The sequence below is a fragment of the Phragmites australis genome, chromosome 12 (genome assembly GCF_958298935.1).
Source record: "Phragmites australis chromosome 12, lpPhrAust1.1, whole genome shotgun sequence".
NCBI classification, from domain to species: domain Eukaryota; kingdom Viridiplantae; phylum Streptophyta; class Magnoliopsida; order Poales; family Poaceae; genus Phragmites; species Phragmites australis.
Window position 1 is genome coordinate 7,440,809 of NC_084932.1, and position 10,926 is coordinate 7,451,734.

The following is a 10,926-nucleotide window of genomic DNA, read 5'->3' on the forward strand; positions in this document are numbered from 1 at the left end:
AAATTTTCTTCAGCCAATTGTGTATTTATATTTTATATAATTTCTGAATATCTAACTACAAACATATAAACCGAAACTCATTTCCTCGGCTTCATCATGAACTTAATTAACCATTGCATATATTATCACATTTCACCATATAGTTACTACCATTTGAGTTGTACCTTTATCTAATCTATATTTTTGTACCATTTCAATTTTCATGGAACATGGAATTGAGTTGACCCACATGAAAGTCAAAGTAGCTTTGATGAGTATATTTCATATATAAAACTTAGTACTTAAGCATCCCATAATATTTTTTTCACTATTTTATTACTAGTTTTATTATTTTCTCATGCAGTTTAGGAGTGCTAGGTACTCTCATGTGTGAACCATGATGAAAGAAGTCAATGCCGATATGTTATGGATGTTAAATTGGTTGTCAACCACATTTGGGCACATAGATAACTTTGAATAAAAAAATTTAATTATAAAGTTGTAGATTTTATCAAAAGCTACAATTTTCATATGAAAAATGTTTCCACATGACTCTATAAAAAAAGTTATAAATTTCGGAAGATCTCACCATATATTTCAAAAAATATATAATAGGCTCTTTTTAAAATATCATGGTCCATGCCTCTCTTGTGGAGGATGCAATAGGGGCTGACCTCCTCCTTGGCCTTCAAGCTTGTTGGGCTTCAGGCTCAGAGTGACAGAGCCTTAGGCATAAAGGGTCCTAGATGACAATTCAGATTGGAATAACTTTGATCTACGAGCTTGAACATTATTTTTGACTCTACCTTTGTTCTAATGATGATACACTTAGTGTCTATCGTACGGACACGATCATAGGCGGATCTACAAGTGCTGGGTGGGCTTAAGCCCCCTACCGTTTGCAATCTCTTTGGTGAGAGGAGGTGGAGGAGAAGAGAAAGAAGAGAAAAAAAAAGGAGGAAGGTTAAAGAGGAGGAAGAAGGAGGAGGTCAGCCCCTCTTTGCATCCTCCACTCGACGATCGCCCGACGGCCACGGGTGCGGTCAGCCTCGATCCAATCCTTCCTGCCGCGTCGTCGTCGCCCCACCCCCGTCAACCTCACTCCGCTTTCTCCACTCCCTACACCCGGCTCATACACTGCGACACTCGATCCCAAATGCCAACGTCCATCCGACGTCCCATAAACCCACCGGACTATACACCGGGTTCACGCACCAGGAACCTCCCAACCAGCCACCTCCCGCTCCGATCGGAGGCGAGGCGGGGGCGTGGCCGCGGCGCCGACCGAGACCGATTCCCCGCGGGGAAAGCCTGCGCCTATAAGTACCCGACCTCGCCGGTGCCCGCGAGCTTCGAGAAACCCTCCTTCTCCGCCGCGCCTTACCCTAAGTAGCTTGCGGTTCTCTCTCACTGCCCTGCTGATCGCTCACTGCTGCCACCGCTGCTCTGCTCTGCTACTGTTGCTGCTGCTGCTGCTGCTGCTGGCAAGGAAACCCTAGCCCTGGCCCTGATGTCGCAGCAGGAGGCGGCGGCGGAGGCGGAGGAGAGGCTGGGGGGGCTCCGGCGGAGCGGCTCCGCCAGCCGCCTCAACGCACAGGCGCCGGAGTTCGTGCCGCGCGCCTCGGCGGCGGCGCCCCGCCCCCCGCCGGCGCAGACTGTGGTCCGTCTGTTCCCGCCGCCACCGCCCCCCGCGGCGTTCTTCGTTGCGGGGCCGCCGCCGCCGCCGCCTCCATTCCAGTACTACTCGGCGGTTGGCGCCGGTGGTGGTGGCGGGTTCGGTGCCGCCGCCGCAGCGGAGAAGGAGGCCGGGGCTGAGCAACTGGCGCAGGCGCAGCAGCCTGCGAGGGACGGGATCTTCGACGATGCGGCGCACAAGATCACAAAGCAGGTTGGTTGATGCTCCTCCGTGTCGTTTCGTTATGCTGCCCGATTCGAAAGGCGCAGTTAGATCAGGAATGAAATTTGCTTAATTTGCTACATCTTTTAGTCTCACAGAAGTTAGAGCCATTAGTCGTACATCGATCGTGAAAAGGCTATCTGTTCCTGAGGCCAATTTAGATGCATTTGGATTGAATAAGAAGGCAAGCATTGTTCAAATTTAGCTGTCTGCTCTTAGTTGTAGCAACCATAATGTAGGAGCTAATAGAGGCGGAATGGAGCTGCTAGCAATCTAGCTTGTCAAATTGCGGTATTTTGCTGTTTGTACACTTGTAGTATCTGCCAGGATGGATCATGTTTGATGGGTTAAGCAATTGGAGCGATTGGATATAATTAGTCATCTCTTAAGCAATGATGGTACGGAAAAATTGGCGGTGGCTTTCCAGTTTAAGCTAAGAGTTCTGACTTGTCCTGCGTACAGACATTACTTTTGAATCATGTTTTGGAAATCAAGAAACAAGGTTACAACTCGGTTTTAGAATCTGCTCTATACTTATGTGATTTACTCCCATTTGAACATGATGCATCCAATGTTGTTGAGAGGTAGATGTGTGATGTGGTAGTGGTGTCTTAACTAACCTCATTCTAGGAACATTTATGAGCACACAGTATTTGTGAAGTTCAACTGCTCAAGGCTCCAGGTGCCAAATTAACATGGGGCATTTGCATTGAATGAAAAGGCAAATATCGCTTAGATTGAGCTGTCTGCTCTTAGTTGTAGCAAGATTACTGTTGTAGCTCTGTAATCCTATGTACGATACAAGTGTTGTTTAGTCGAGGGGACTTTACAAACTCTAGATGGAATGGAGCTACGACCCATCTAACTTCTCAAATGTGTTATCTGTCAGGATGGATCAGGTTTTGATGGGTTAAGAAGTTAGATTTAATTGAGATTTCTCTTGAGTAATGATGGTGGAGAAAAATTCAGTGTGATTCCCTAATCTTTGAATATGATTTTATTTATGACAGGTCCTGCATATAGATATTTTTATTCCTTTAAAAGCATGTTATAGGAAATGGCAAAACAAGTTAACATCCTTGTTTTAGAATATGCTCTTTATTTCTGTTGTCTACTCCCATTTGAACGAATGCGTCCTATACTGGTGAGAGGTAGATACAGTGGTGATGTATCAATTAACCCCAAATTGTGAACAAATAGGAGTACAATTGTTTGTGATTGTTGGGATACGTGTGGACCCAACTGAGCCGCCCCATGCGGGTACTGTTGCTTCGGCAACAGATCCGGCTGAAGATCAGGATCGGCGCGTCCTCTAAACCGACTGCTGATCTTCTCCCGTGTTGTAGTTAGAGATAAACTAATCTTGTTGCTAGAGATAAGTGCTAACTCTTAGTAGAGATAGACTAACTCTGTTTAAACACCTGTACAGATGTACTATATAAGCCTACGGGCTATCTGAGAATAATCAAGCCGAGTATTCTCCAAATATCCCACTCTTTCAATGATGTTCAACTACTCTAGGCTCCAGGTGCTAGATTATTGTGGAACTTTTGTGGTGGCACTGCTTTGCTTTATTTGGTCCAGAGCCATCCTTATCAGTCATTAGAGCTCTAATTATTTTGATTGATGTGTGTTATTCCACTCTAATCACATTTGTCATTAGCTAATTAACGTTATACCCAGCAGGTTCTATCAGTTTGTGTCATATTGTACTTTATCTTTTTTATTGTAGCATTTCTTGTAAGCAGCAACTGCTCTTCTGATGCAGTAATTCTGCTTCAAAAACGTTATAGCAGTTTATCGTCTTGGATGCTTTAAGTTGGAAAAACAATTCTGGACATGCTTACTGATGCAGAGATTGTTCTATGAGTTGGCATGTAATTACACTTGGAGTTTCTTAGACACGATCATATTGTAAAATAGATTCAGTTTCTTATTGCGCATTGGTTAAGCTATAATTAAGTTAAGTTGGTATTCTTCTGTGGGTTATCGACTATTATTGGTGCTCTCTAGTTCCTGTCTGTCTGTCGGTGCGTCTTTTTATTGTTTTTAGTTTTGAGAGTGTTGATTTTTAATTAGTTCGATATGATGTATGTAGCCTTGTGTCTGATAGTGATCTAGAAAATCCAGGCAAAGGCAAAGTTGGTGTCTTTTAGCGTGTGCTGTAAAGAGCATCCTTTTTTTGTTTCTGTTGGTTCTCATTTCATAAATTCTGACCTTGTAGGTAGAGTATTATTTCAGTGATATAAACTTGGCCACTACTGAACATTTGATGAGGTTTATTACTAAGGACCCTGAAGGATATGGTGAGTTCTATGCTTGCTTCTGAAGCTATTTCGTTGAGATGTTAGATTATAAAGTTATCATATTGATTCCTGGTGTTGAATTTATGGTTATTTCTTGAAAGGAAGCTGTTATCACTAATTAACATTTATAGCTTTCTTTCCATCATTAGAAACCAAATCAGGTTTAAAGCCTTGCTGCTTTAAGGTGATGGTCAGAATCAAAATAGGCTTCCAAAGTGAATATTGACATATGCTGGAGGTTCTATATTTCTATGTATGCACGCTACTATTCAGTTACTTTCCTAGATTATATCCTGCTTGATTTGTGACGTTATCATACTTGGCTTATTTTCTGATAGACACATTTTCTGCTGGATGCATCTTAATCAGGATAAGATTGATCCAGTCTACTCAGTTTTGATTCATGGAGCAAACTGTTTTTAATTGAAAATATAATTTTTTACATCTTTTTATGGATTTGGAATCATTTGACTTTCACAAGTATTACAATTAGTTCCCTTTTGCTAGGCCTAAGCTATTATATATTCTCCGAAATTTATAACAGAAAAGTGGTTACCATATTAATCAGAATATTCTCCTCATCACCTTATGCTACAGCAATGAGTTGTCTTCGAAGAAAGAACTTTTGACCATGGCTTCAGTATGCTAGTTTTGTTTATTCAATCACATCTTTCGTAAAATCTGTTTGTGCTTAATGTGAAGAAAACTAACTAACTTTGATACTCGTCTTGGACAAACCTGTATAATTCAGTATCAATTTTTTTGGGGGAACACTGATGTGCCTTCTCACTCAACTCAGTGCCAATATCAGTTGTTGCTAGCTTTAAGAAAATTAAGGCTTTGGTGCAAAGTAATTCCATGCTTGCTTCAGCTCTTCAGACTTCATCAAAGCTTGTAAGTTCCATGATAATCCAATTATAAGATGCAGCCGGATATTAAAATTGCACTATTTTATTCTGAAGTTCTCAGTTTACTCAATTCTTCATAAGTCTTAGGTATAAGATTAGCGGCAACAATCATTCACTTTTGTTTATCTCTTTCCTCTGCAAATCTATGTTATTTATGTCCTCATTAATATTTTAATTATTTGGACATATGTATAGGTTGTTAGTGACGATGGAACAAGAGTAAAACGCGAATGCCCATTTACTGAATCAGATTTAGAAGCACTCCAGGTGATTACAAACTCTTTATACATTGAATTGTACTACCAAAACAGTGATATGGTATTTTCTAGGGTTAAAATATATGCTAGACTGTCAGATAAGGATCACCTCCTCTGTCTTGCAGGCCCGAATTGTTGTTGCGGAAAACCTTCCAGATGATCATTGTTACCCGAATCTAATGAGGCTCTTTTCAGCTGTTGGCAGGTAAATGTTAATGTAGGTCAATGTAAAGTGCACCACTTCCCGTTCAGTCCTGAAAATTGAAAAAAAAAAACATACACTACGTTTCTAATTTTATTTTTGTTTTGCCCATGTTCCAGTGTGAGGACAATCCGAACATGCTATCCTCAGACCTCAAATGGCACCGGACCAGTTACTAACAGATCTGCCAAGCTAGATATGCTTTTCGCCAACAAAGTAACTACATTTATGTTTATATTACTTAAAATCATATTGTTCATAAGAATTGAATTGTTGTACCTTTTTGTAAATAAGTATTTCTGGTAGGATCCATTGAATCAACACTAGATTTGCTTTTTTCCTACAACGTAGTTGCTTTTTTGGATACTTGAATATCATATTCTTATTGAAAACTGAACTCTAGTACTATATGTAAATAACTGTTTTTGATAGGGTTCGTTGAAACTTCCCTGGACCCTGTATCCTAGGAAAGTAGATAGAATTGAGCACTGTACAAGTAGGAATGTTTCTATGGATATGCAATAGCTTAATAGGGATGTAGAAAGCCTACATGGATTAGCTTCTCTATAACATATCGACCTTTCATTTGAGGAACCACCTTTTCTTTATTGGTTTCATAGTTTACATATTCCACTAGAAACATGAATGGAACCTTAGCTTCTGTGATCTGTTGCTTCATCAGTTTAGGTATTATAAGATTAGAAAAATATAGTTTTTCTTTCAGATTCCGCCATAATTTTATTCAGCATTCTTTGGAAAGAAACAGTCCCATCACTTTCGCAATGTTATTGTAGTGACAGGCTTAGTGCTGACAAGTATGCAACATAGCATCAAATGGCTAAGCATATGCAACTCAGTTCAAATGAATCATTGTATGTTATGTGGTGGACAAGTTATTTCTTTATCTCACTTTTCATCATACTCTTGTCATATGATAGCACACCTTTTACTCAATGATTTCTTGCAAAAATAATATTTGTTTTCCTTGATGGCAGCTGCATGCTTTTGTTGAGTATGATACTGTTGTAGATGCTGCGAAAGCGGTATGCATCTTTATATGATATTTTCATAACACATTTGCTTTGTGCATGAATTATATTAAATTGCTTCATGCGGTACAGATTGTGGAACTTAATGATGAGAGGAACGGGAGAAGTGGGCTCAGAGTTCGATTGCTGAACACTTGCATGGTAACCACAGTTGGACTTTATCAATTGCACATGAGATGGTTTAGTGTTGTGTTGGTGTTTAACTACTTATACAAACATCATGACGGCGGAACTTGTCATAGTGCCTCGATATAACATATTACAAATGGAACAAATGTAGGTTATAGCAGTTTTGGAGCCTCAGACAAAGCTCCCTGAAACAGGTTGCTTTTGAATGTACTTTTTTGTGAAGCGGAAGCCACTCTACAACTAGAAGCTAGGAGCATACTCGTAAAAATAAAAGGTGCTTTTTGGGAAAACAAAAACTCCCTCGGACAGAGGTTACATGCCAAATACGAGCTATTACTGGTATGACCGATGGAGCAGAAAGAGCGGTGCTATAGCAGGTCGGTGACAGTGGTAATTGTGGTCACTATAACACATAAGCAATCTTTTGACATGTTTAAAATAGATTCAACATGCTTCCGTGTCATGTTTTAGGTTTTGGGCCAATTTAAATTAATTCTGACACAGGGATTTGAAAACTATTGCTTCCTGTGCCCATTATGAACTTTAATTTTAAAATATATAGATTTTCTTAATTTGAAAATATCATTAGTACTGACAAATAAATCTTTTATTTAAAAAAATTAGAAACTTATGAACTTTAATTTAGACCAGTTGAGTTTTACTATTGAACAATGCAACTAAATTTTACAATCTTGAAGAATTTATTGTGAATTTAAACTTTCAAACATTTTTCCATATGAATCAAACTTCATTATTGAAAACATTTGAATCCAAAATCTATCTGATTTTTAACTTTGAGTTTTACTTCTGAATTTACAAATTCGAATTTAATGTTTCAAATTTATTTTGATACTATCTAAACTGAAATTTCAAATTTTAATATTGCGGTAAAATCAAGGTAGTTAACATTTTTCAACAAAATTGTGACATAGGATAACCTTAGTGGCAGCTCCCACTATTCATGATAGATATTTTTGTTGTGCCACCATGATAATCGTGTTTGTAATTACTGTATATAGCATTATAGAACAAATTTCCTTTGTTTTGCAAATCTAGTGTGTGTTCCTTTGTACTTGCATTTTAGGAAGATGCATAAAGCCATAGATAACGCATATATTGTTTTGATTTCTTATTACTCCCCTTACATACATACTTACTGGGATCTACTGCAAAGTGCATTTTAGGAGGAATCCTTTTTTATTAATATAGTTGAGTGAGATGAATTATAATAATGGAGGTGATTGTCATGCTCTTTGTGTATGCACCATGGTCCTTTTTTTCCCTACTGACTATGCTATGGATATGAAGCCATTTTTGCGGTAAGAGACTGATTTAACTACGGGTAGACACCCACCATCACCATCACCACTTATCTTGATCCCAACCCTTTATATATCTTTAATGAGGACCATGATGCACTGATAATGAAACTACCAGTTAGTTGTTTCATAATATGGGGAAATTCTGTAATGGGATCCAGTTTCAGTGACAGAATTATCTATGTCAAGTTAAGTATCATGCGATAGGAAATGAAATATAGGGCTTGTTTCATAGAGCTCCAGTTCCGAGATCCATGCAGGATTTGGAGTTTATAGAATAAAATAAAATGGTTTAAACCTTTGTTTTTAGTTCAAAATTAGAACAAGATGACTCAATCAAAAACCTTCAATCTGCCCATAGCTTCATCTCCAAAAAAATTCTGGAGCTATGCCAAACAGGCCCATAGTAAGGGCTTGAGAGACCTTAGTCAGAAATGAGGGAGCTCAAGGGATTCCACCATGAACAAGTTTGAAGTGCTTCAAACGGAACTTCTGACCCGTATGTTCATGAAGTTAATTCTGGGAACTCGAATATTTTTTAGCACAACATGCTCTAGAAAGATTGGCATTGATTTATTCATGAATTTATCTATTGTTCATTCAGTTTTAACAGAACAGAATTCATGCCAGTGTCAAGCATGACCACAAACATTGCTCCACTTTATGTTGGATAAGCCTCTCCTGTGGCCCTGTATACATGAATCCATCTATGAAATTATGGCTGGCATCAATCTAATTTACTAGATTGATGTATTTAAACTTTGCTGTGAGCTTAAGTTAGTACTAACATGTGAAAAAAATAAATCCAGATTAACACAGAGAAAAGGATGAACAGGAGGAAGTATTTGTTTAAAACATAGACATGCATTTGAATCAAAAGTGTGAGCTTGGTGTTAACATAGACATGTTTTATTCTTACCAGCATAAGAACTTCACTTCCACCTTGTTTAATCATAACCTATCACATGTCAAACATTGAACTGCGAAAAAGAACTCCTGCTTTTGTTTGACTTCTGATCTATTAGGAAGCATTTGTGAGCTGCTATTTAAAATTGAAATAAATCAAAGTTTAGTGCATGTGAACAATGCTATTTTGAATTTGTTTGTATATTGCAAAACAATCATGTCTACCCTAAATTTTTAGTTTTTGAGAAAATTGTTTGCATATTACAAAACAATTGTCTCTACTTATAATTTGTTGTTGACTGCTCTTTGCGGTATAGACAAAGGGAGGTAAAGGGAAAAAGGGTGGGCCTGAAGCTGATGGATATGGTGAGGAAGAGAATGTCTCCACTTCTGACCAACCAAATGATAAACATCTAGAAGAAACATCTCAACTGTCAGATGTACCTGGAGAACATGTGGTACTACTTCCTTTTACTCTCTATAACCTAGGCTGGGTGCAGCATCAGCAATATATCACTATACAAGGTTTCATTTGGGGATTTTCAGTAGAAGGCCCATGATCAATTTAATTAAATATGTCCGTTTGTGTAACTCCCAAGCTTGCTGAAGGGAGCTCTTTAGTCACAGACCTGAAAACAGTTCGATTCTGTACAGACTGAGGATGTCACTGGAGATATGGGACGTGGACGTGGCAGAGGCCGTGGCCGTGGTGGTAGAAGCCGAGGGCGTAGTTACCATCACCATAACAGCAATCAACATCACCACAACCATCACCAGCAGCAGCACCACCAAAACAGCAACCACCACAGTAACAACCAGAGTGGCGCCCACCCAGTTGGAACCACTCTATCTGGCCACTCAGTCAAGATTGAGCAGCAGCATCAGGCACAACCGCAGCCCCAGCCACTCACAGTGGCTAACAAACAGACTCCAGGGCCGCGCATGCCAGATGGCACACGTGGATTCACCATGGGCAGAGGGAACCCGCAAACACTGACACCCAGTGCATCCGCTAGTGAACCTGAACCTTGAATTCGAATCACACAAATGAGGAGATGAGACACATCAATTGCTGTTTGCCTTGTTGATAGATATGATGAGAGACTTGCCTTTTAGAAGTCTTGTCCTCAGGTTGTTGTTTTCTAATTTATGGACCATAGACGTTTTGCATGTGCTGTGTGTACTTTAAAACCAGCAGAACACTGGTTTGTGACTAGTACGATTGCGGCCATTTTGTGATTTCATTTTTGCCCTTTTGCAGTTTTGGCTGCAAGACTTATAAGTGAAAACTCATTCTAAAAAAGATGAACAGAAAATGGAACATTTTAAAATATGGTGATGTTTCATGTTTGGTATGCTGAACTTGTTTCATATCCCGGTTTATACTATATGCTATTTTTGAGAGAGAAGGTTGTTCACTGAAGCAAGACCGTGAACAGTGCCCAATTGATTCTTCTGAGCTTGTCATAGTTGGGAAAACTCCCCTGACTAGGTACTGTTCTGAAAATCCTCGAAGTCAAATAATTCACTATGGGCTCATCAATTTACCATAACTAAGATTCCCATGCGTTGCGATGGTTCTCAAATATACGATGAACAATTTGATTTCTCACAGAATTTGTTGCAACTAATCAAAATATAGCCATGAATGATCCCTAAGCTAGAATACATTAAAATAGTTTCTTGTTTTTCTTTGATCCTTTTTACACACTCCATTGATCTGTTTGGTTCTGGCTACTCCATAGTAAGCATCCCTGCTTTAGAGCAAGTAAAAGAAATCCAAGAGAGTGGACACAACAATAAAAATATGGGTCTTTCTTCTTTTATGATAATACCATTCGGGAGGAAATATAGGACCTCTAAGGCCAACTTCAACAGCTACCTTAAACTTTCGTACTCTATAACACTATTGCAGTATCCACTATCACTATTACAGTACTATTTTTTTTAACTATCTCCAACAGATACTCGATA

At 39.1% G+C, this 10,926-nt stretch overlaps 1 protein-coding gene across 4 annotated transcripts; it reads left to right on the top strand.

Moving 5' to 3' along the window:
* The first annotated feature begins 968 nt into the window (after nucleotides 1-968).
* LOC133886734 (la-related protein 6B-like) lies at nucleotides 969-10,307 on the top strand. Of its 4 annotated transcripts, none has more exons than XM_062326534.1 (10): nucleotides 971-1,867; nucleotides 4,101-4,182; nucleotides 4,982-5,076; nucleotides 5,286-5,357; nucleotides 5,473-5,552; nucleotides 5,669-5,765; nucleotides 6,545-6,592; nucleotides 6,671-6,739; nucleotides 9,270-9,410; nucleotides 9,580-9,719. In XM_062326534.1, the coding sequence occupies exons 1-10, from the start codon at nucleotides 1,490-1,492 to the stop codon at nucleotides 9,583-9,585; spliced, it is 1,068 nt and encodes a 355-aa protein (XP_062182518.1). In that variant the 5' UTR covers nucleotides 971-1,489; the 3' UTR covers nucleotides 9,586-9,719. The 4 variants fall into 4 exon arrangements, with proteins under 4 accessions (XP_062182519.1, XP_062182518.1, XP_062182517.1 ...); XM_062326532.1 differs by having other exon boundaries at nucleotides 977-1,867; nucleotides 9,607-10,307; XM_062326535.1 differs by lacking the exons at nucleotides 9,270-9,410; nucleotides 9,580-9,719 and adding an exon at nucleotides 6,879-9,242 and having other exon boundaries at nucleotides 969-1,867.
* The last annotated feature ends 619 nt before the right edge of the window (nucleotides 10,308-10,926 follow it).

Coding starts and splice junctions, on each gene's coding strand:
- LOC133886734 (XM_062326532.1), top strand. CDS start 1,490: ATGTCGCAGCAGGAGGCGGCGGCGGAGGCGGAGGAGAGGCTGGGGGGG. Junction 5,077..5,285: donor TTCAGACTTCATCAAAGCTT/GTAAGTTCCATG, acceptor ACATATGTATAG/GTTGTTAGTGACGATGGAAC. Junction 5,358..5,472: donor CAGATTTAGAAGCACTCCAG/GTGATTACAAAC, acceptor TCTGTCTTGCAG/GCCCGAATTGTTGTTGCGGA.